At 40.3% G+C, this 22744-nt stretch overlaps 1 protein-coding gene across 1 annotated transcript in view; it reads right to left on the bottom strand.

The window, feature by feature from the left end:
• Positions 1 to 22744, bottom strand: part of SLC67A1 (solute carrier family 67 member 1) — a 110197-nt gene that overhangs the window by 27744 nt on the left and 59709 nt on the right. The window contains exons 5-7 of the mRNA XM_073658171.1: positions 14707 to 14822; positions 14512 to 14613; positions 12913 to 13013 (exon numbers count right to left, since the gene is read on the bottom strand). Coding sequence (XP_073514272.1) covers positions 12913 to 13013; positions 14512 to 14613; positions 14707 to 14822 — 319 coding nt within the window. The remainder of the gene's footprint in view (positions 1 to 12912; positions 13014 to 14511; positions 14614 to 14706; positions 14823 to 22744) is intronic.

Genomic DNA, 22744 nt, shown 5'->3' with positions numbered 1-22744 from the left:
GTACATAGGAGCAGTATTATAGCAGTTATATTCTTGTAGTCCAGCGCAAATTATCTCATTGTCTATTACTACAATTTTCTATTTGGGCACTTTGTGGCTAGTGCCCCAATTTGCAGCAGGACTATCAGACGATCTACTAGCGCCACTATACTCCTTTTTTTAAGGTACTTATTTGTAGTTATATTCTTGTACCTAGGGGGCAGTATTATAGTAGTTATATTCTTGTACATAGGGGGCAGTATTATAGTAGTTATATTCTTGTACATAGGGGCAGTATTATAGTAGTTATATTCTTGTACATAGGGGCAGTATTATAGTAGTTATATTCTCGTACATAGGGGCAGTATTATAGTAGTTATATTCTTGTACATAGGAGCAGTATTATAGTAGTTATATTCTTGTACATAGGAGCAGTATTATAGTAGCTATATTCTTGTACATAGGGGGCAGTATTATAGTAGTTATATTCTTGTACATAGGGGGCAGTATTATAGTAGTTATATTCTTGTACCTAGGAGCAGTATTATAGTAGTTATATTCTTGTACATAGGAGCAGTGTTATAGTAGTCATATTCTTGAACATAGGAGCAGTATTATAGTAGTTATATTCTTGTACATAGGAGCAGTATTATAGTAGCTATATTCTTGTACATAGGGGGCAGTATTATAGTAGTTATATTCTTGTACATCGGGGGCAGTATTATAGTAGTTATATTCTTGTACCTAGGAACAGTATTATAGTAGTTATATTCTTGTACATAGGAGCAGTGTTATAGTAGTCATATTCTTGAACATAGGAGCAGTATTATAGTACTTATATTCTTGTACATAGGGGCAGTATTATAGTAGTTATATTATTGTACATAGGGAGGGAGCAGTATTATAGTAGTTATACTCTTGTACATAGTAGCAGTATTATAGTAGTTATACTCTTGTACATAGGGGCAGTATTATAGTAGTTATATCCTTGTACATAGGGGCAGTATTATAGTATATTCTTGTACATAGGGGATAGTATTATAGTAGATATATTCTTGTACATAGGGGGCAGTATTATAGTAGTTATATTCTTGTACATAGGGGGTAGTATTATAGTAGATATATTCTTGTACATAGGGGGCAGTATTATAGTAGTTATATTCTTGTACATAGGGGGCAGTATTATAGTAGTTATATTCTTGTACATAGGGGGCAGTATTATAGTAGTTATATTATTGTACATAGGGAGGGAGCAGTATTATAGTAGTTATACTCTTGTACATAGTAGCAGTATTATAGTAGTTATATTCTTGTACATAGTAGCAGTATTATAGTAGTTATACTCTTGTACATGGGGGCAGTATTATAGTAGTTATATTCTTGCACATAGAGGCAGTATTATAGTAGGTATATTCTTGTACATAGGGGCAGCATTATAGTAGCTATATTCTTGCACATAGGGGGCAGTATTCTAGTAGTTATATTCTTGTACATAGGGGCAGTATTATAGTAGTTATATTCTTGTACATAGGGGACAGTATTATAGTAGTTATATTCTCGTACATAGGGGCAGTATTATAGTAGTTATATTCTTGTACATAGGAGCAGTATTATAGTAGTTATATTCTTGTACATAGGAGCAGTATTATAGTAGCTATATTCTTGTACGTAGGGGGCAGTATTATAGTAGTTATATTCTTGTACATAGGGGGCAGTATTATAGTAGTTATATTCTTGTACCTAGGAGCAGTATTATAGTAGTTATATTCTTGTACATAGGAGTAGTGTTATAGTAGTCATATTCTTGAACATAGGAGCAGTATTATAGTAGTTATATTCTTGTACATAGGAGCAGTATTATAGTAGCTATATTCTTGTACATAGGGGGCAGTATTATAGTAGTTATATTCTTGTACATAGGGGGCAGTATTATAGTAGTTATATTCTTGTACCTAGGAGCAGTATTATAGTAGTTATATTCTTGTACATAGGAGCAGTGTTATAGTAGTCATATTCTTGAACATAGGAGCAGTATTATAGTAGTTATATTCTTGTACATAGGAGCAGTATTATAGTAGCTATATTCTTGTACATAGGGGGCAGTATTATAGTAGTTATATTCTTGTACATAGGGGGCAGTATTATAGTAGTTATATTCTTGTACCTAGGAACAGTATTATAGTAGTTATATTCTTGTACATAGGAGCAGTGTTATAGTAGTCATATTCTTGAACATAGGAGCAGTATTATAGTACTTATATTCTTGTACATAGGGGCAGTATTATAGTAGTTATATTATTGTACATAGGGAGGGAGCAGTATTATAGTAGTTATACTCTTGTACATAGTAGCAGTATTATAGTAGTTATACTCTTGTACATAGGGGCAGTATTATAGTAGTTATATCCTTGTACATAGGGGCAGTATTATAGTATATTCTTGTACATAGGGGATAGTATTATAGTAGATATATTCTTGTACATAGGGGGCAGTATTATAGTAGTTATATTCTTGCACATAGAGGCAGTATTATAGTAGGTATATTCTTCTACATAGGGGCAGTATTATAGTAGCTATATTCTTGTACATAGGGGGCAGTATTATAGTAGTTATATTCTTGCACATAGGGGGCAGTATTCTAGTAGTTATATTCTTGTACATAGGGGCAATATTATAGTAGTTATATTCTTGTACATAGGGGACAGTATTATAGTAGTTATATTCTTGTACATAGGGGACAGTATTATAGTAGTTATTTTCTTGTACATAGGGGACAGTATTATAGTAGTTATATTCTTGTACATAGGGGCAGTATTACAGTAGTTATATTCTTGTACATAGGAGCAGTATTATAGTAGATATATTCTTGTACATTGGGGCAGTATTATAGTAGTTATATTCTTGTACATAGAGGCAGTATTATAGTAGTTATATTCTTGTACATAGGAGCAGTATTATAGTAGTTATATTCTTGTACATAGGGGGAAGTATTATAGTAGATATATTCTTGTACATAGGAGGCAGTATTATAGTAGTTATATTCTTGTACATAGGGGGCAGTATTATAGTAGTTATATTCTTGTACATAGGGGGCAGTATTATAGTAGTTATATTATTGTACATAGGGAGGGAGCAGTATTATAGTAGTTATACTCTTGTACATAGTAGTAGTATTATAGTAGTTATACTCTTGTACATGGGGGCAGTATTATAGTAGTTATATTATTGTACATAGGGAGGGAGCAGTATTATAGTAGTTATATTCTTGTACATAGGAGCAGTATTATAGTAGATATATTCTTGTACATAGGAGCAGTATTATAGTAGTTATATTTTTGTACATAGGGGCAGTATTATAGTAGTTATATTCATGTACATAGGGAGCAGTATTGTAGTAGTTATATTCTTGTACATAGGAGCAGTATTATAGTAGTTATATTCTTGTACATAGGGGGCAGTATTATAGTAGTTATATTATTGTACATAGGGAGGGAGCAGTATTATAGTAGTTATATTCTTGTACATAGAGGGCAGTATTATAGTAGTTATACTCTTGTACATGGGGGTAGTATTATAGTAGTTATATTATTGTACATAGGGAGGGAGCAGTATTATAGTAGTTATACTCTTGTACATAGTAGCAGTATTATAGTAGTTATATTCTTGTACATAGTAGCAGTATTATAGTAGTTATACTCTTGTACATGGGGGCAGTATTATAATAGTTATTTTCCACAAATTACATAGCAACGTTTTTAGGATTTATTTTAGGTGGAGTTACTTTTTGCTATGTGATGTGTTTGATTAGAAAACAATACACACTTCTATGATATTTAAGTTGCTGTTTATGATTTATAAGTCTATCATTACAATATTTATATTAGAGGTAAGTCAGAGAAGAGCAAGGACATCTTGTGTGGGAGGAGGAACACGCTGGCCCTGTCCGTTGCCTACACAACTGCATGTATGTCCCATATAGAAAGTCAATGTACACTTCATAGCTGGAGAACAATCAGCTACACACTAGCTGCGCACAATGGTAAATTGAGATTGTCTTGGATTGTCTGTTAAAGGGAGTTTATCAAAGTTTTGATATACAATGGAACACAGGCAACAAAAACTCTCTCTCCAGAGCTAATGGTTTGTTACAAGTGATCAGTTCAGGTAAAATGTATCCAGTCTGCTCAGTTCTCTAGGTTGGATACAAATGTAACAAATGGTTCATCATGAGAAGAATTAGAATTGTAAATAAAAATGTTCTAACTCTTGACAACAAGCAGAGAGAAGGAACTGACCCAAACAGTTTGTGACCTAGGCGATGCCCATAGTAATATTAGTTCAGTCCCGCATCCATTTATTTTTTCCCACCTCAAGTCCATATACATAGATACATTAGTGAGTGGTCTGTCGTATAATGAGTAGTGTTGAGCATTCCGATACTGTAATATCGGGTATCGGCCGATATTCGCAGTATCGGAATTCCGATACTTAATTCCGATACTTTTACAATATCGAATACCGGAATCGGAAGTTCCCATAATGCCTGCGCTCTGCAGTGTCTGTGAAGGATGACAAGCTGGATGGCAGCGCGATCCAGCCTGTCATCAGAATGCCATCCCAGCGGGGGAGAATTCTCCTGATTGTTTAAAAGCCGGCGCGCGGTAAAAAGCCGCCGGCTTTTAAACAATCACACAGCCCCATACTGCTTCCCCACAGCCTCCCACCCCGATCCTCCGCTCCCCTCGCCACCTCCCATCCCGATCGTAAGTTAGGACCGGGCAGGGAGCGCAGCACCAAGGAGCGAAGGACCCGGGCGGGGAAGCCGGCAGTGAAAAGACTTCACCGCCGGCTTTCCCGTTCTGTGCTGCGCTTTCCCGCCGGTTATTTCAAATGAACAGCTGAGGTATCAGGTGATGCCGATCAGCTGTTCATTTGAAGTAGCCGCGGTGCCCTCAGAGGGTTCATGTGAGTTCATGCTTGACTGCATGAACTCACATGAACTTTCCCACGACCGCACAGGTCAGCCTCACCTCCCAGACCCGTCATGATTAGTGTGTGTGCGGGGTGTCTGTGTGCGGGGTGTCTGTGTGCGGGGTGTCTGTGTGCGGGGTGTCTGTGTGCGGGGTGTCTGTGCGATGTTTGTGCGGGTGTCTGTGCGGGTGTCTGTGCGTGCAGGCAGACATAGGCCGATGTGACACTACTACTCCCATCGGCCTATGTCTGTCCCCCGTCCACTCGTGCCAGCAGGATCAGCTCGATGGGAGCAGTAGTTCCCATCAGTCTGATCCTGCTATTTAAATTGCCCTACTGTGCCCCAATAAATGTTAAATACATGTCATTGGTGGCCAGTGGTTACCTACAATAAATTAGTTCATACATTACCTGTCCCCGCCGATCGCCACCTAAAATAAAGTAAAAAATAAAAAACTACACCTATACTCACCTAGACACCTAATTCCCCGAAGCCATCGATCTCCTGTAATAAAATATAAAATAATAAACCACAACCTTATCCTTACCCCTCCGGAGTAGTCGACGAGTGTCCCACGAAGATCTCCAGTTCAGAGCAGCCACATAGAATGTGACCGCTCTGAACCGCTGCCGCCGCTAGAATGACGGGGCCGTAAAGCAGCCCCGTCATTGCATAAGCGGGTTCACCGGAGTTCAGGCAGCGCTGCTCCGGTTAGCTGCTTTACGGCCCTGCTGTATCGTGAGAAATTCCCACGGTACAGCACTGCCGTAAAGGAGGTCTCCGGAGCTGCGCTGCCTGAATGCACTCCGGTGACCTCAGTCAGTGGCTCCCGCTGCCGGGAGCGGACGTGTTCCCGGCAGTGTGAGCTTACAGCAGCCATGCACAGCTGTCACCATCTCCAGATGTGACAGCTGTGCATGGGAGATCAGCACAGGAACGTGGACAGGTAACTATTATTTTTAGTGAACTAAGAATTAAATAAAATGGTGTGTTTTATTTCAAATAAATTATTTTTTTCTGGGTGTAGTGTGTTTTTTCTTTTTAACACTTTGTAGGTTAGTAATGGGGGTGTCTTATAGACGCCCATCATTACTAACCTGGGCTTCATGGCAGCTGGCGCTGACATGAACCCCACCACTATTACCCCCTGCCACCGCACCAGGGCAGCGTGGAAGAGCGAGGCTAAGTGCCAGAATTGGCGCATCCTACGGATGCGCCATTTCTGGGGCGGCTGACGGCTGGTGTTTCTAGCCTGGGAGGGGGCCATTATTCATGGCACCCTTCCTGGGCTATTAATATCAGCCCCCAGCTGTCTGCCTAGCCTTTGCTAGCTATTAAAATAGGGGGGGACCCCACGTCATTTTTTTGGGGGGGGTCCCCCATTTTAATAGCTAGTAAAGGCTAGGTATTCAGCTGGGGGCTGATATTAGTAGCCTGGGAAGCTCCGTGGGTTTTACCCCCTTCCCAGGCTTCAAACATCTGCCCCAGCCGTCTGCTTAACCTCCGCTAGAGACTAAAATTATGGGGGATCCCACGCCATTTTTTTTTTAAATAAATCCTTTATTTTAACACTAAATGACATTTGAGGAGTTAATAAAGATGCAGTCCCTAAATTATTATTTATTTTTTAATTAATTTTTCCCAAAACTTTTGACGTGGGCTTCGCCATATTTTTGTATGCCAGCCAGGTACAGCATCCAGCTTCTATGAACGCGCCATTTTCCGGGGCGGCTGCGGACTGCAATTTTCAGCGGGGGGGGGGGAGGGGGGCAGAAAGCTTGGGCCTCCCTGCGCTGCGGATTCCAGCCCCCAGCTGCCTAGTTGTACCTGGCTGGACACAAAAATAGGGAGAAGCTCCACGTTTTTTTTTTTTTTCATTATTTCATGAAATTCATGGAATAATTAAGAAAAAAAGGGCTTCCCTATATTGTTGTGTCCGGCTAGGTACAAATAGGCAGCTGGTGATTGGGGGCAGCCCGTTCCTGCCTGCTGTACCTGGCTGGACACAAATATAGTGCAAAGCCCCACGTCAATTTTTTTTAATTATTTCAGGAAATTCATGAAATAATTAAAAAAAAATTGACGTGGGGCTTCGCTCTATATTTGTGTCCAGCCAGGTACAGCAGGCAGGAACGGGCTGCCCCCAACCACCAGCTGCCTATTTGTACCTAGCCGGACACAACAATATAGGGAAGCCCTTTTTTTCTTAATTATTCCATGAATTTCATGAAATAATTAAAAAAAAAAAATGCGTGGGGCTTCGCCCTATTTTTGTGTCCAGCCAGGTACAACAAGGCAGCTGGGGGCTGGAATCCGCAGCGCAGGGAGGCCCAAGCTTTCTGGGCCCCACCCGCTGCAAATTGCAGTCCGCAGCCGCCCCGGAAAATGGCGCGTTCATAGAAGCGCCATCTTCTGGCGCTGTACCCAACTCATCCAGGGCCCTGGTGCGGTGGCTCACTGGGTAATAAAGGGGTTAAGGCCAGCTTGGCATTATCAGCTGGCCCTAAGCCCGAAATTCATGGGGTCACGCCAATATTAGACATGACCGCCATGAATTTCTAGTAAAGTATTTAAAAAAAACACAAACACCCAGAAAAAAGTCCTTTAATTGAAATAAAGACACAATTCTTTATTGTTCTAAATTAAACCATACTTACCGTCACGCCCATTCCAGCTGAAGCCAACGATCTCCTGCAATAAAAGTAAAATAATAAAGCAACATCATCCTTACCTTTCCATGGCTCCCACGACAGCTTCAGCTCTGCTTCATCGAGATGACAGCCTGGATCGCAGCAGAAAGTTGCCATCCAGCCTGTCATCCCGCAGACACTGAGAAGCGCAGGCATGCTTGCGCTCCTCAGTGTCAGGCTGTGACGGCATCCCGATAAGCCGAGTCTCTCACGCTCACCGCATGCGCAGGAGAATTTTCCCACGCTGTCAGTGACGTGCATGAGGTGAGCTGAGTTCATTGGACATGACCTCGGCTCATCTGGATGCCGTCACAGCCAGACACTGAGGAGCGCAAGCATGCCTGCGCTTCTCAGTGTCTGCGGGATGATAGGCTGGATGGCAGCGTTCTGCTGCGGTCCAGCCTGTCATCTCGATGTAGCAGAGCTGAAGCTGTCGTGGGAACCATGGAAAGGTAAGGATGAGGTTGGTTTATTATTTTTCTTTTATTTCAGGAGATCGTTGGCTTCAGCTGGAATGGGCGTGATGGTAGGTATGGTTTAATTTAGAACAATAAAGAATTGTGTGTTTATTTCAATTAAAGGACTTTTTTCTGGGTGTTTGTGTTTTTTTTAAATACTTTACTAGAAATTCATGGTGGTCATGTCTAATATTGGCGTGACCCCATGAATTTCGGGCTTAGGGCCAGCTGATAATGCCAAGCTGGCCTTAACCCCTTTATTACCCAGTGAGCCACCGCACCAGGGCCCTGGATGAGTTGGGTACAGCGCCAGAAGATGGCGCTTCTATGAACGCGCCATTTTCCGGGGCGGCTGCGGACTGCAATTTGCAGCGGGGGTGGCCCAGAAAACTTGGGCCTCCCTGCGCTGCAGATTCCAGCCCCCAGCTGCCTAGTTGTACCTGGCTGGACACAAAAATAGGGCGAAGCTCCACGTATTTTTTTTTTAAATTCATGAAATTCATGGAATAATTAAGAAAAAAAGGGCTTCCCTATATTGTTGTGTCCGGCTAGGTACAAATAGGCAGCTGGTGGTTGGGGGCAGCCCGTTCTTGCCTGCTGTACCTGACTGGACACAAATATAGGGCTAAGCCCCACATCAATTTTTTTTAATTATTTCATGAATTTCCTGAAATGATTTTAAAAAAATTGACGTGGGGCTTCGCACTATATTTGTGTCCAGCCAGGTACAGCAGGCAGGAACGGGCTGCCCCCAACCACCAGCTGCCTATTTGTACCTGGCCGGACACAACAATATAGGGAAGCCCTTTTTTTCTTAATTATTTCATGAATTTCATGAAATAATTAAAAAAAAAAATGCGTGGGGCTTCGCCCTATTTTTGTGCCCAGCCAGGTACAACTAGGCAGCTGGGGGCTGGAATCCGCAGCGCAGGGAGACCCAAGCTTTCTGGGCCACCCCCGCTGCAAATTGCAGTCCGCAGCCGCCCCAGAAAATGGCGCGTTCATAGAAGCGCCATCTTCTGGCGCTGTACCCAACTCATCCAGGGCCCTGGTGCGGTGGCTCACTGGGTAATAAAGGGGTTAAGGCCAGCTTGGCATTATCAGCTGGCCCTAAGCCCCAAATTCATGGGGTCACGCCAATATTAGACATGACCACCATGAATTTCTAGTAAAGTATTTAAAAAAACACAACACCCAGAATAAAGTCCTTTAATTGAAATAAACACACAATTCTTTATTGTTCTAAATTAAACCATACATACCATCACGCCCATTCCAGCTGAAGCCAACGATCTCCTGCAATAAAAGTAAAATAATAAAGCAACCTCATCCTTACCTTTCCATGGTTCCCACGACAGCTCCAGCTCTGCTACATCGAGATGACAGGCTGGACCGCAGCAGAACGCTGCCATTCAGCCTGTCATCCCGCAGACACTGAGAAGCGCAGGCATGCTTCCACTCCTCAGTGTCTGGCTGTGACGGCATAAAGATGAGCCGAGGTCATGTCCAATGAACTCAGCTCACCTCATGCACGTCACTGACAGCGTGGGAAAATTCTCCTGCACTCAGCACTTCAGCGTGAGAATTTTCCCACGCTGTCAGTGAAGTGCATGAGGTGCGCCGAGTTCATTGGACATGAGCTCACCTCATGTACGTCACTGACAGCGTGGGAAAATTCTCCTGCACTCAGCACTTCAGCGTGAGAATTTTCCCACGCTGTCAGTGACGTGCATGAGGTGAGCTGAGTTCATTGGACATGAGCTTACCTCATGCACGTCACTGACAGCGTGGGAAAATTCTCCTGCACTCAGCGCTTCAGCGTGAGAATTTTCCCACGCTGTCAGTGACGTGCATGAGGTGAGCTGAGTTCATTGGACATGAACTCGGCTCATCTGGATGACGTCACAGAGAGACACTGAGGAGCGCAAGCATGCCTGCGCTTCTCAGTGTCTGCGGGATGACAGGCTGGATGGCAGCGTTCTGCTGCGGTCCAGCCTGTCATCTCGATGTAGCAGAGCTGAAGCTGTCGTGGGAACCATGGAAAGGTAAGGATGAGGTTGCTTTATTATTTTTCTTTTATTGCAGGAGATCGTTGGCTTCAGCTGGAATGGGCGTGACGGTAAGTATGGTTTAATTTAGAACAATAAAGGATTGTGTCTTTATTTCAATTAAAGGACTTTTTTCTGGGTGTTTGTGTTTTCTTTTAACTTTGACTATGGGGTTAGTAATGGGGGTGTCTTATAGACGCCTCTCCATTACTAACCTGGGCTTGATGTCAGCTGGCATTATAAGCTGACATCAACCCCAGCCCTATTACCCCACTGCCACCGCTACAGGGCAGTGGGAAGAGCGAGGCTAAGTGCCAGAATTGGCGCATCCTATGGATGCGCCATTTCTGGGGCGGCTGACGGCTGGTGTTTCTAGCCTGGGAGGGGGCCAATATTCATGGCACCCTTCCTGGGCTATTAAAATCAGCCCCCAGCTGTCTGCCTAGCCTTTGCTAGCTATTAAATTAGGGGGGACCCCACGTTATTTTTTTGGGGGGGTCCCCCATTTTAATAGCTAATAAAAGCTAGGTATTCAGCTGGGGGCTGATATTAGTAGCCTGGGAAGCTCCGTGGATATTACCCCCTTCCCAGGCTTCAAACATCTGCCCCAGCTGTCTGCTTAACCTCCGCTAGAGCCTAAAATTAAGGGGAACCCCACGCCAATTTTTTTTTTAAATAAATCCTTTGTTTTAACAGTAAATGACAAGTACAGTAATCAACACTGTCACTGTACTTCATATATATGTGACTGACATGTTTCTATCTATCTAATCTATGTGTGATTCTCTATTCTTTCTATTCTAAATTGTCGGGTACAGATGCTGAATTGCCGGCCGGCTTTTTTAAAGAGACGGTGCATGAAAACACTATAATTTTTTAAATAAATCCTTTACACTAAATGACAAGTACAGTAAGCAACACTGTCACTGTACTTCATATATATGTGACTGACATGTTTCTATCTATCTAATCTATGTGTGAAGCTCTATTCTGTCTGTTATAAATTGTCGGGTACCGCTGCTGAATTGCCGGCCGGCTTTTTTAAAGAGACGGTGCACGAAAACACTAATATTTTTTAAAATAAATCCTTTACACTAAATGACAAGTACAGTAAGCAACACTGTCACTGTACTTCTTATATATGTGACTGACATGTTTCTATCTATGTAATCTATGTGTGAAGCTCTATTCTTTCTGTTGTAAATTGTCGGGTACCGGTGAATGCCGCTGATGAATTGCCGGCTTTTCATGTCATTCTACATTATTCTTAGTTGTTTTACTTCATGTAGAATTAACCTACAAGGAAAGAAAGGGTTTATTTTCATTCCGATATTTGTGTCCCATTGACTTGCATTGGTTTCCGGTATCGGAATCGGCGATATCCGATACTTTTTGGGTATCGGCCCGATCCAATCCGATACGATATTTCCTGATATCGGAAGGTATCGCTCAACACTAATAATGAGATCACACAGCTGCCATCAGTGAGGTCTTTATGTGTTGGGTCTAAACTTTGTAGTCTCATCGTCTTTGAAGATCAGTACAAAGAAAACAGCGGCTTGTAAGAATCTGTCCAGTCATTCATGCACAAGAGAGGAAGGAAATAGTTGTCAGGTGAAATAACAGCCACCCATGTATGTGTTTATATGCCGGGGGCACCATGGATCCACATAAATGATCTATTCAGACATAGAAACACAACACATTAACAGTTCCTGGTGGCCCAGCTACAGAGCCTGCCAGCTAAAAGATGCAACAGAAGAACTGGATGAACATGCAGAAAATTTAAAGGAATTTTCCAGTTTTAGCAAATAAATGTTATATTTTGTAGAATGAAAACTTATACAATTTTCCAATATACTTCCCATATTAATTTCTTGCCATTTTCAATACATTTTTTCTTCATTTTTTACATTTTTTTTCCAATATACTTTCCGTATTAATTCAATATATTTTTTCTTTTTTTTTTCACTTTCTTATATTTTTCACTTTTTTTTTAAATTCAATACAATATATTTTTTATATTCTATATATTTTCTCTATATATATTTTTATATGTATTTTTAAATTCAATATAAATCAATCATTTTATTTTAATTCAATATATTTTTTCATTTTTTTCTTTTTTATATTTTTTACTTTTTTTTTGTAATCTCAATATATTCCTCATATTCAAAGGATAGGCGATCAGTTTATGTTCCTGACAGAACAAAGCCCCTGTGAATTTTTCAGTACACCACAAGGATAGGCCATCAATGTATATTCCTGGCAGATTGAAGCCGCCTATAGATCAGTGGACTAATCAGATTTTTTTTAATGTTTTTCCAGAAGAGCATCGCGCCCTCGGCCACTTCCGCTCTTCACAGACTTCGGTGTTTTATGTCCAAACACGGGCGAGTTTAAAGTAAACACAGATTATTTTTCTTCCATTTCCTACTCATTATTTCTAAAGTAATAACATAAACAAAGAAGAAAAAGATCAAAAGTCCAAATATAGATCCATTTGCTTTGGGGAAAAAGTTCAAAGCAAATAGTAGATGTTGTAAAGCAACAAGCCCAAAAACTTTCCAGAAGGCAAAAGCTCAAGGACCTGAGATAAAAGAAGCTTGTGCTTACATAGAGCAGCCGACCTGACCAAGCAAAGCTGCAGTGTAAAGCATGGAAGAACAGAGAAAAACTTTCATTAGACAATCTAGATTTATAGACTATTGTTACTATCTGGAATCCAAGTTTAGATTGTAGGACTTTTCATCAGGGGGACTTACCAACTGGAGAATCCCAAAATATGACATTAGATATCCAGCCGTAGCTGCATTAAGGCCAAAAAAGTCGACAGAAACGATGGGAAACATGAGCATGAAAACACCTGAAGAGACACAAATGTGCATTGAAGGAAGTTATTTATCATGGTTGTATCCTAGCCTAGAAGAATAAACTGCACACTTGAATGGAAGTTTAAAATACATTATTTATTAAATAGTTTAGAAATACGTAATATTAATTTCATATGATAAATAAATATAAAAATTCCAGGGAAAAAGTAGGCCCCCCTGAGGAAGCAAATGTGCGAAACGCGCGTTGGGGCACAGATATCTGGTGATTGATTTGGGTAACAATTATATAGCCATTTAACTAATCTGAAAAAAAATCTGTACTGAATATATTCCTTATTACATTCTTAAACTTGCTATGTTATATTACTACGGCATGTGAAAATTGGTATAATTTATGCATTTGCACTTTTACTCATATGAATTTCCCTCATCTGTTTAAAAATACTATTTATTATGTTCATTGTACACTGGACGGTTATTGTTAGGATTATTACCCTACATATCCCTTTTCCTTCTCCCGATATTTGTTTAATAAATACTTTTTAAACTTTTTATTTGTAATAAAAATATTTTAAAATATTTTCAGATTTAAACTTCCATTCAAGTGTGTCGTTTATTGTTAAAGGCTATGTTATTAACCAACTACACACCTAATATTTGCTTTTTGTGTAAAATTGGTAATATGGTTGTATCCTGCCTGATAAATCCACGTTCACAGCATTGGTTCATCCAGTGCACAATGCCAGTAAACTGCATTGAAAGCCAATCAAATATTTTGAAGGACTATAATTAAAGGGACGGTATCATTACAGCTTATTAGAGAAGTCATAAATTTGGTTCCTTTGAGGAAAATATTGGTAACATAAGGTTTGATGAAGAAGTGCACATGCCTTTATTGTCAGGGCAGCATGGCGGTCCAGTGGTTAGCGCTGTTGCTTTGCAGCGCTGGGGTCCTGGGTTCAAATCCTATCATACTGATTGTGAGCCCCAATGGGGACAGTGATGATGATGTCTGTGAAGCGCTGTGGAATTAATGGCGCTATATAAGCAAAGCATAATGAATAAATCAAGTTTCCACTTAAACTGTTGGAAGAGGATTTACTAAAAGAGACCCTATTATATCATTGGGGGACATCGCTCCTGCTGTATGGTGTCAGTTTAAATCAAGGAATAAATCTAAATAAAAGTCATGCCTGTGCCCATATTGTTCCTCTTGGAAGGAGATATATCTGATGCATTCGTATAGAAATTGCCTTTCTTAAAAGGATTAGTTCTGATGACCGATTCCTCTTATATCAACAAAACTGCATTATGGCTCCAAGGAAAAAAGATTTCTGACTACCACAAGACCCCATCGGACAATGCAGCGGAGCCAGAGCCATTGGTTATAGCAGAGCCAAAGGAAACATCATGTTCTAGTTTTTCATATCTTCTTATATTTTGGATGAAAGATGGACACATTTGTGATAGCTGCCCCTTATCTGACCACATTGTTCCCAAACTTTCCCCATAAAACAAGAGGACTATTACCTATTGGAAACCCAGAGAGAACTTTAATAATAAAAATAGCCATGACGCCTGGGAACTGTAAGAGTCGGACTAATTCTCCAAAGTGGAATACGCCGGCTTTACCTGGAAGATAATGGGAGTCAAGTTGAGACAATGATACAATTGTCATGATACATTCAAGCCTGCAGCAATTACTTTGCGGGGATCCGGTCTTACTTCGTTCGTGGGCTCGTCCTTCTTGCTTTGCTTTGGTTTGTGCCGGGATGTAGATCATAACGATGACAGAGGCAACGAGGCTGGCGGCCAACGCGATGAAGGTGGGGGTGTAAAGTCTGCCAACACAAGAAGCCGGCATTAGTGCCAAGTCTAAATATTATTAGTAATAATAGGAATATGACCTAAACAGAAGTCATTATAAAGGACGTAGGCAACAGCAAACGCTGACACGCAGAACAGAATCTAAGCAAGCAGAGCTGCAGTGCAAAGCATGGGGGAGAGAACAATGAATCAAAATAACGGATTCCTACACAACTGCAGTATAAAGCATGGGGGAGAGAGAACAGGAAATCGAAGGTCTGATAGGATGGGAAGTCGTTTTCAGACTGCTTAGGACTCCAATAGAAAATGCAGCTAGTCAGTAATTAGTGGAGGAAGCAAGAAGCATGGGTATGGATAGGAGTGCCTTAGACAAAGGGCAAATCTCCAATACTGCAGGTCTTGTGGAGTGTTCCCAATATGCACGTACCAACTACCGATATACAGGTACTGGGACCCCCGATCAAGCCAGCGAGATTCAATAGTGGCAGTGCCCTCTTTCAGCAGGATAAAAGTTGTTCAGGAATGGTGTTGGGCTGTCTATTGGTGGCTGCATAATGAGTTAACTGAGAAACTAGCAGTGAGATCTATATGACTTCTGCTAGTACGTTTGTAACTCTTCTATCTGTCTATTTCTGAACTCCTCTCAGCTGATTTATGATCACATCAAAGTTGAATGTGCAGAGACACAAAGAACCTATAAAAGCCAAGCGGTGCAACATTTTCAATGAAACCCAACAGCAAAAATTGTTTTTACCCCCCAATAATAAAAACTGTCTCCCAAAGGTGGACAATACCTTTAATGGATATGCAGTTAAAATTTTACAACAGATACCACAGGGCAATTTCAGAGGACGCATGGGGTCCATGCCTTACCAGTAAGAGCTGTTCTGCTGGCAAAAGGGGGAGTACTTAAGGACAATTTTATTTTGGAGAAATTTTCGCACTTTGCTGGACTGGGCAAGGTTCACACAGATGAAAAGCAAGATGACGGGACTGTGGACAGAGGGTCACCAGAATACAAGAGATTTAACTATACGTTGCCAGCCTCCTGCAGTGCTCAGAACCAAGACTCCATTATGTGGTCGCCAGGACCTCGGCGCTCTCAGCCCTGAGGCCAAACCGGCTGCTGTGACGGAAGTTATCTATTTCAGTTTTGCAATTATTGCCGCTCCCTGAAGAGCATTAATCCCGGAGAGGGTTTCCCCCGCTGAGTGCTACTGATATCTTGGCATAGACTGTAGGTTTACCCCGCAAACTATTCTGCCAGGGACAATGGAAGGATTGTGGAAGATATTTGTGACAGACAAGCAGAAGCTTTGATTCTTAGAGACAGAATGAGAACTTTGTGTCTCCTCTTGAATGATAATAAGACACTTACTGTAAAGGAAAGAAAAGGCCAAGTTATAACTCCGGGGTCTGCGAAATCTCAGAAACTGACAAGACATTGCCGAAATATTTATACTGAATGTCACATAAAAAAGGGGAGAATAGCAGTTATATCCTTCTACCTAGGGGCAGTATTATAGTAGTTATATTCTTGTACATAGGGGGCAGTATTATAGTAGTTATATTCTTGTACATAGGGGGCAGTATTATAGTAGTTATATGCTTGTACATAGGAGCAGCATTATAGTAGTTATATTCTTGTACATAGAGGGCAGTATTATAGTAGTTATATTCTTGTACATAGGGGGCAGTATTATAGTAGTTATATTCTTATACATAGGAGCAGCATTATAGTAGTTATATTCTTGTACATAGGGAGCAGTATTATAGTAGTTATATTCTTGTACATAGGAGCAGTATTATAGTAGTTATATTCTTGTACATAGAGGGCAGTATTATAGTAGTTATATTCTTGTACATAGGGGGCAGTATTATAGTAGTTATATGCTTGTACATAGGAGCAGCATTATAGTAGTTATATTCTTGTACATAGAGGGCAGTATTATAGTAGTTATATTCTTGTACATAGGGGGCAGTATTATAGTAGTTATATGCTTGTACATAGGAGCAGCATTATAGTAGTTATATTCTTGTACATAGAGGGCAGTATTATAGTAGTTATATTCTTGTACATAGGGGGCAGTATTATAGTAGTTATATGCTTGTACATAGGAGCAGCATTATAGTAGTTATATTCTTGTACATAGAGGGCAGTATTATAGTAGTTATATTCTTGTACATAGGGGGCAGTATTATAGTAGTTATATTCTTATACATAGGAGCAGCATTATAGTAGTTATATTCTTGTACATAGGGAGCAGTATTATAGTAGTTATATTCTTGTACATAGGAACAGTATTATAGTAGTTATATTCTTGTACATAGGGGCAGTATTATAGCAGTTATATTCTTGTACATAGGGGGCAGTATTATAGTAGTTATATTCCTGTACATAGGAGCAGTATTATAGTAGTTATATTCCTGTACATAGGGGGCAGTATTATAGTAGTTATATTCTTGTGCATACGGGACAGTATTATAGTAGTTATATTCTTGTACATAGGGGCAGTATTATAGCAGTTATATTCTTGTACCTAGGGGCAGTATTATAGTAGTTATATTCTTGTAGATAGGGGGCAGTATTATAGTAGTTATATTCTTGTACATAGGAGCAGTATTATAGTAGTTATATTCTTGTACATAGGAGCAGTATTATAGTAGTTATATTCTTGTACATAGGGGCAGTATTATAGTAGTTATATTCTTGTAGATAGGGGGCAGTATTATAGTAGTTATATTCTTGTACACAGGAGCAGTATTATAGCAGTTATATTCTTGTACATAGGGGCAGTATTATAGTAGTTATATTCTTGTGCATAGGAGCAGTATTATAGTAGTTATATTCTTGTACATAGGGGGCAGTATTATAGTAGATATATTCTTGTACATAGGGGCAGTATTATAGTAGTTATATTCTTGTACATAGCGGGGCAGTATTATAGTAGTTATATTCTTGCAGATAGGGGGCAGTATTATAGTAGTTATATTCTTGTACATAGGGGCAGTATTATAGTAGTTATATTCTTGTGCATAGGAGCAGTATTATAGTAGTTATATTCTTGTACATAGGGGGCAGTATTATAGTAGATATATTCTTGTACATAGGGGCAGTATTATAGTAGTTATATTCTTGTACATAGGGGGGCAGTATTATAGTAGTTATATTCTTGCAGATAGGGGGCAGTATTATAGTAGTTATATTCTTGTACATAGGGGGCAGTATTATAGTAGTTACTGTATATTCTTGTAGATAGGGGGCAGTATTATAGTAGTTATATTCTTGTACATAGGGAGCAGTATTATAGTAGTTATATTCTTGTAGATAGGGGGCAGTATTATAATAGTTATATTCTTGTACATAGGGGGCAGTATTATAGTAGTTATATTCTTGTAGATAGGGGGCAGTAGGAGGGAGGGGGAGGAGTCCTGAGGAGATAATTTGCATATTCCCACTGCATTTTGGGGTAAGTGAAGAGTCTCCGCGAGCTCAAAGAACACTGGATTTTGGCTGTTGGAGCTGAAAAGAGGACATCGGTAAACCAGGGGAGGAGTCCTGAGGAGATAATTTGCATATTCCCTAACGGCGCGCGCATTTTGAAGCATTTTTCACTGTTTTCAGAACATTAACAGTAAGAACATGGAAGAGTCCAGGAGCCATTTGGTGAGCTGCATATCCTGCTACATGTTCACAGACTTGCCAGTGGAAAAGCCAAACTTCACATGCCAGAAATGCAAGCTTGTGTCCCTGTTGGAGGAAAAGTTGCGAAATCTAGAAGAGAGGTTAACTACCTTGAAAATCATTAAGGAAGGTGAAGAGTTCTTAGACAGAGCAGAATTATCTCTTCATGATTCAGAAAGAGAAGAAATTCGAACTGCACCTGACGAAACCGAGGAATGGAAGCATGTGACCCACAGAAGCCGGAGGATCGAGAGGCAGTCAGCACCCATACTGCTCAGGAACCAGTACCAGGCTCTCACGCAGGAGAACCTTGAAGAAATACAGCAAGATAAGACTTTGCCAGCAATGAATAACCTTGTAAGTCCTCAGAATCCTCCTGGATGGAGAAAGAAGAATGTTGGGAAGAAAAAACGAAGAGTGGTTGTCATGGGGGATTCCCTGTTAAGAGGAACAGAGGCCGCTATCTGCAGACCAGACATAACCTCAAGAGAAATGTGCTGTCTTCCTGGAGCAAAAATTAAAGATGTGTCTGACAGGATATCAAGACTCTTCAGACCTACAGATCACTACCCATTCCTGCTAATACATGTGGGGACAAATGACACCGCAAGAAAGGACCTGGAAACCATCTGCAGTGACTTTGAAGACTTAGGCAAGAAAGTGAAAGAATTGGGAGCGCAGGTGGTCTTCTCATCCATCCTCCCAGTGGATGACCATGGAACAATGAGGTGGAATAAGATTCTACAGGTGAACAACTGGCTACGTCGATGGTGCCGTCAACAAGGATTTGGATTTCTGGATCACGGAATGAATTACCTATACGATGGACTACTTGCTAGAGATGGGGTGCACCTTACGAAGACTGGAAAACATGTATTTGGAAGTCGCCTTGCTACACTCATCAGAAGAGCTTTAAACTAGAACAATGTGGGAAGGGAAGCAAAAGGCCAGAAAAAGCCATACAGCTGACAAATACTATTGAGATCTCTGCTACTGGAAGTGGAAAGAAAGAACAAAGACAAAAAAATCTAAATAAAAATATGGGAGGAAGAGAAACCAATCACAAACTAAAATGTTTTTATACAAATGCACAAAGCATGGGCAACAAGCAAGGAGAATTGGAACTACTAATGCAGGAAAAGAAATATGATGTCATTGGAATCACTGAAACTTGGTGGGACGATACACATGATTGGAATAAAAGGCTAAAAGGATACAACTTATTTGCAAGAAACAGAATTGATAAACGAGGAGGAGGTGTCGCATTGTATGTTAGAAAAGCGTATATCTGCACAGAGATTGAAGCTTCAGAGACTGGGAGTTCTGTGGAAACTGTTTGGGTAAGAATACAAGGAGAGAACAACGGAAAGGACACCATTGTAGGCATTTACTACAGGCCACCTGGGCAAGCTGAAGATATGGATGAACTCTCTATGTATCAAATGACCAAGTTCTCCAAAAAATATGACGTAGTGGTCATGGGAGATTTCAACTATCCAGACATTTGTTGGGAATCTCTCTCAAGTAAAACTAACAGGTCAAGCAAATTCTTATCCTCTCTTGCTGACAACTTTATCTTCCAAAAGGTAGGGGAGAAAACAAGGGGATCTGCTACTTTGGATCTAATCCTTATAAACAGGGAGGAAATGGTTGAGGAGGTAAAGGTGGCTGGGACCCTAGGAGGCAGCGATCATGCTATTATAGAATTTTGGATAACTAGAGGAGGAAGACATGTGAAGACTCAAACTTCAAGGTTAGATTTTAGAAAGGCAGATTTTAAGAGACTCAGAAAGAGAATAGGAGGGATCCAATGGCTGGATGTCCTTAAGGACAAAAATGTCCAGGAAGGATGGGAAATTTTTAAAAATGAGATTCTCAAAGCACAATCGTTAACAATCCCGAAAAGTAGGAAGAATGGGAAGCATTTAAGGAAACCAGGATGGATGAACACAGAACTTAAACACATGCTAAAAAGAAAGAAAGAAATGTTTATTAAATGGAAAGAGGGAGGCATATCTAAAGAAGATTATAATGCAGTCTGCAGATCCTGCAGGGCACGTATCAGGTTAGCTAAAGCTGACAATGAATTAAGGCTTGCAAGAGATGTCAAAAGCAATAAAAAAGGATTTTGGGGGTATGTCAAAAGTAAAAGAAAAGTCAAAGATGCTATAGGATTTTTACAGGATGAAAATGGAGAAATGGTAAGAGAGGATGTTGAGAAGGCCGAACTTTTTAATTCCTATTTTGCATCTGTTTTCTCTCAGAAAGAAAATGTAACATCAACTGATTTTCACTGTCCTTTTAAAGGAATAGAAGAATCCAAGTTATCTGTAAACAGAAAGATTGTGAGGGAATATTTAGCTAACATAAATGAGTTCAAGTCTCCAGGTCCAGATGAATTACACCCCAGAGTACTGAAGGAGATCGTAGAAGAAATTTTAGAACCACTCTCCATAATCTTTGAAAATTCTTGGAGAACAGGAGAAGTCCCAGAAGACTGGAGAAGAGCAAATGTTGTTCCTATCTTCAAAAAGGGGAAGAAGGTGGACCCAGGGAACTATAGGCCGGTGAGTCTGACTTCTATACCAGGAAAGATCTTTGAACAAATTATTAAACATCATGTATGTAAGTACCTGGATAAGAATGAAGTGATTAACCAGAGTCAGCATGGGTTTGTAACTAACAAGTCATGTCAGACTAACTTAATTTCCTTCTATGACAGAATCACTGACTGGGTGGATCAGGGAAATGCTGTAGATATAGTATATCTTGACTTCAGCAAAGCATTTGACAAAGTATCTCACACCATCCTTATTGAAAAAATGACCAAGTATGCAATGGACCAGGCAACTGTTAGGTGGATTCATAACTGGCTTAGTGATCGGACTCAAAGGGTGGTTGTAAATGGCTTCACATCCAGCTGGATGAATGTCTCAAGTGGGATACCACAGGGCTCTGTCCTGGGACCTGTATTGTTCAACATCTTCATCAATGATTTAGATGAAGGAATTGAGGGTAAACTGATTAAATTTGCTGATGACACAAAGCTAGGAGGGATAGCTTATACTAGAGAAGAGAGAGAGAGGATTCAAAAAGACCTAAATAAACTGGAGCAGTGGGCAGCAACCAACAGAATGGTTTTTAACAGGGAAAAATGCAAAGTACTACATCTGGGCAATAAAAATGAAAAAAGCATATACAGAATGGGAGGAATAGAGCTAAGCAACAGTACATGTGAAAAAGACTTAGGTATACTAATAGATCATAGACTGAACATGAGTCAACAGTGTGATGCAGCAGCAAAAAAGGCAAATACAATTCTGGGATGTATTAACAGAAGCATACAGTCTAGATCACGTGAAGTCATTATCGGTCTTTACTCCTCTTTGGTCAGACCTCATCTGGAATACTGTGTACAGTTTTGGGCACCACATTTTAAAAAAGACATAGACAAGCTGGAACAAGTTCAGAGAAGAGCGACCAGAATGGTGACTGGTCTGCAAACCATGTCCTATGAGGAACGGTTGCAGGATTTGGGAATGTTTAGCTTGCAAAAAAGAAGACTGAGAGGAGACTTAATAGCTGTCTACAAATATGTCAAGGGCTGTCACATTGTAGAAGGATCATCTTTATTCTCATTTGCACAGGGAAAGACTAGAAGCAACGGGATGAAACTAAATGGAAGGAGACACAGATTAGATATTAGAAAAAACTTTTTGACAGTTAGGGTGATTAATGAGTGGAACAGGCTGCCACGAGAGGTGGTGAGTTCCCCTTCAATGGACGTCTTCAAACAGAGGCTGGACAGACATCTGTCTGAGATGATTTAGTGAATCCTGCTTTGAGCAGGGGGTTGGACCAGATGACCCAGGAGGTCCCTTCCAACTCTACCATTCTATGATTCTATGATTCTATTATAGTTGTTATATTCTTGTACATAGGGTGTAGTATTATAGTAGTTATATTCTTGTACATAGGGAGCAGTATTATAGTAGTTATATTCTTGTACATAGGAGCAGTATTATAGTAGTTATATTCTTGTACATAGGGGGCAGTATTATAGTAGTTATATTCTTGTAGATAGGGGGCAGTATTATAGTTGTTATATTCTTGTACATAGGGTGTAGTATTATAGTAGTTATATTCTTGTACATAGGGAGCAGTATTATAGTAGTTATATCCTTCTACCTAGGGGCAGTGTTATAGCAGATATATTCTTGTAGATAGGGGGCGGTATTATAGTAGTTACAT

Source organism: Phyllobates terribilis, unplaced genomic scaffold (assembly GCF_046119375.1).
Source record: "Phyllobates terribilis strain yellow unplaced genomic scaffold, ASM4611937v1 Scaffold_13__5_contigs__length_258822181, whole genome shotgun sequence".
NCBI classification, from domain to species: Eukaryota; Metazoa; Chordata; class Amphibia; order Anura; family Dendrobatidae; genus Phyllobates; species Phyllobates terribilis.
The sequence above is the reverse complement of the archived record's forward strand: the minus strand, read 5'-3'. Positions and strand labels throughout refer to the sequence as shown.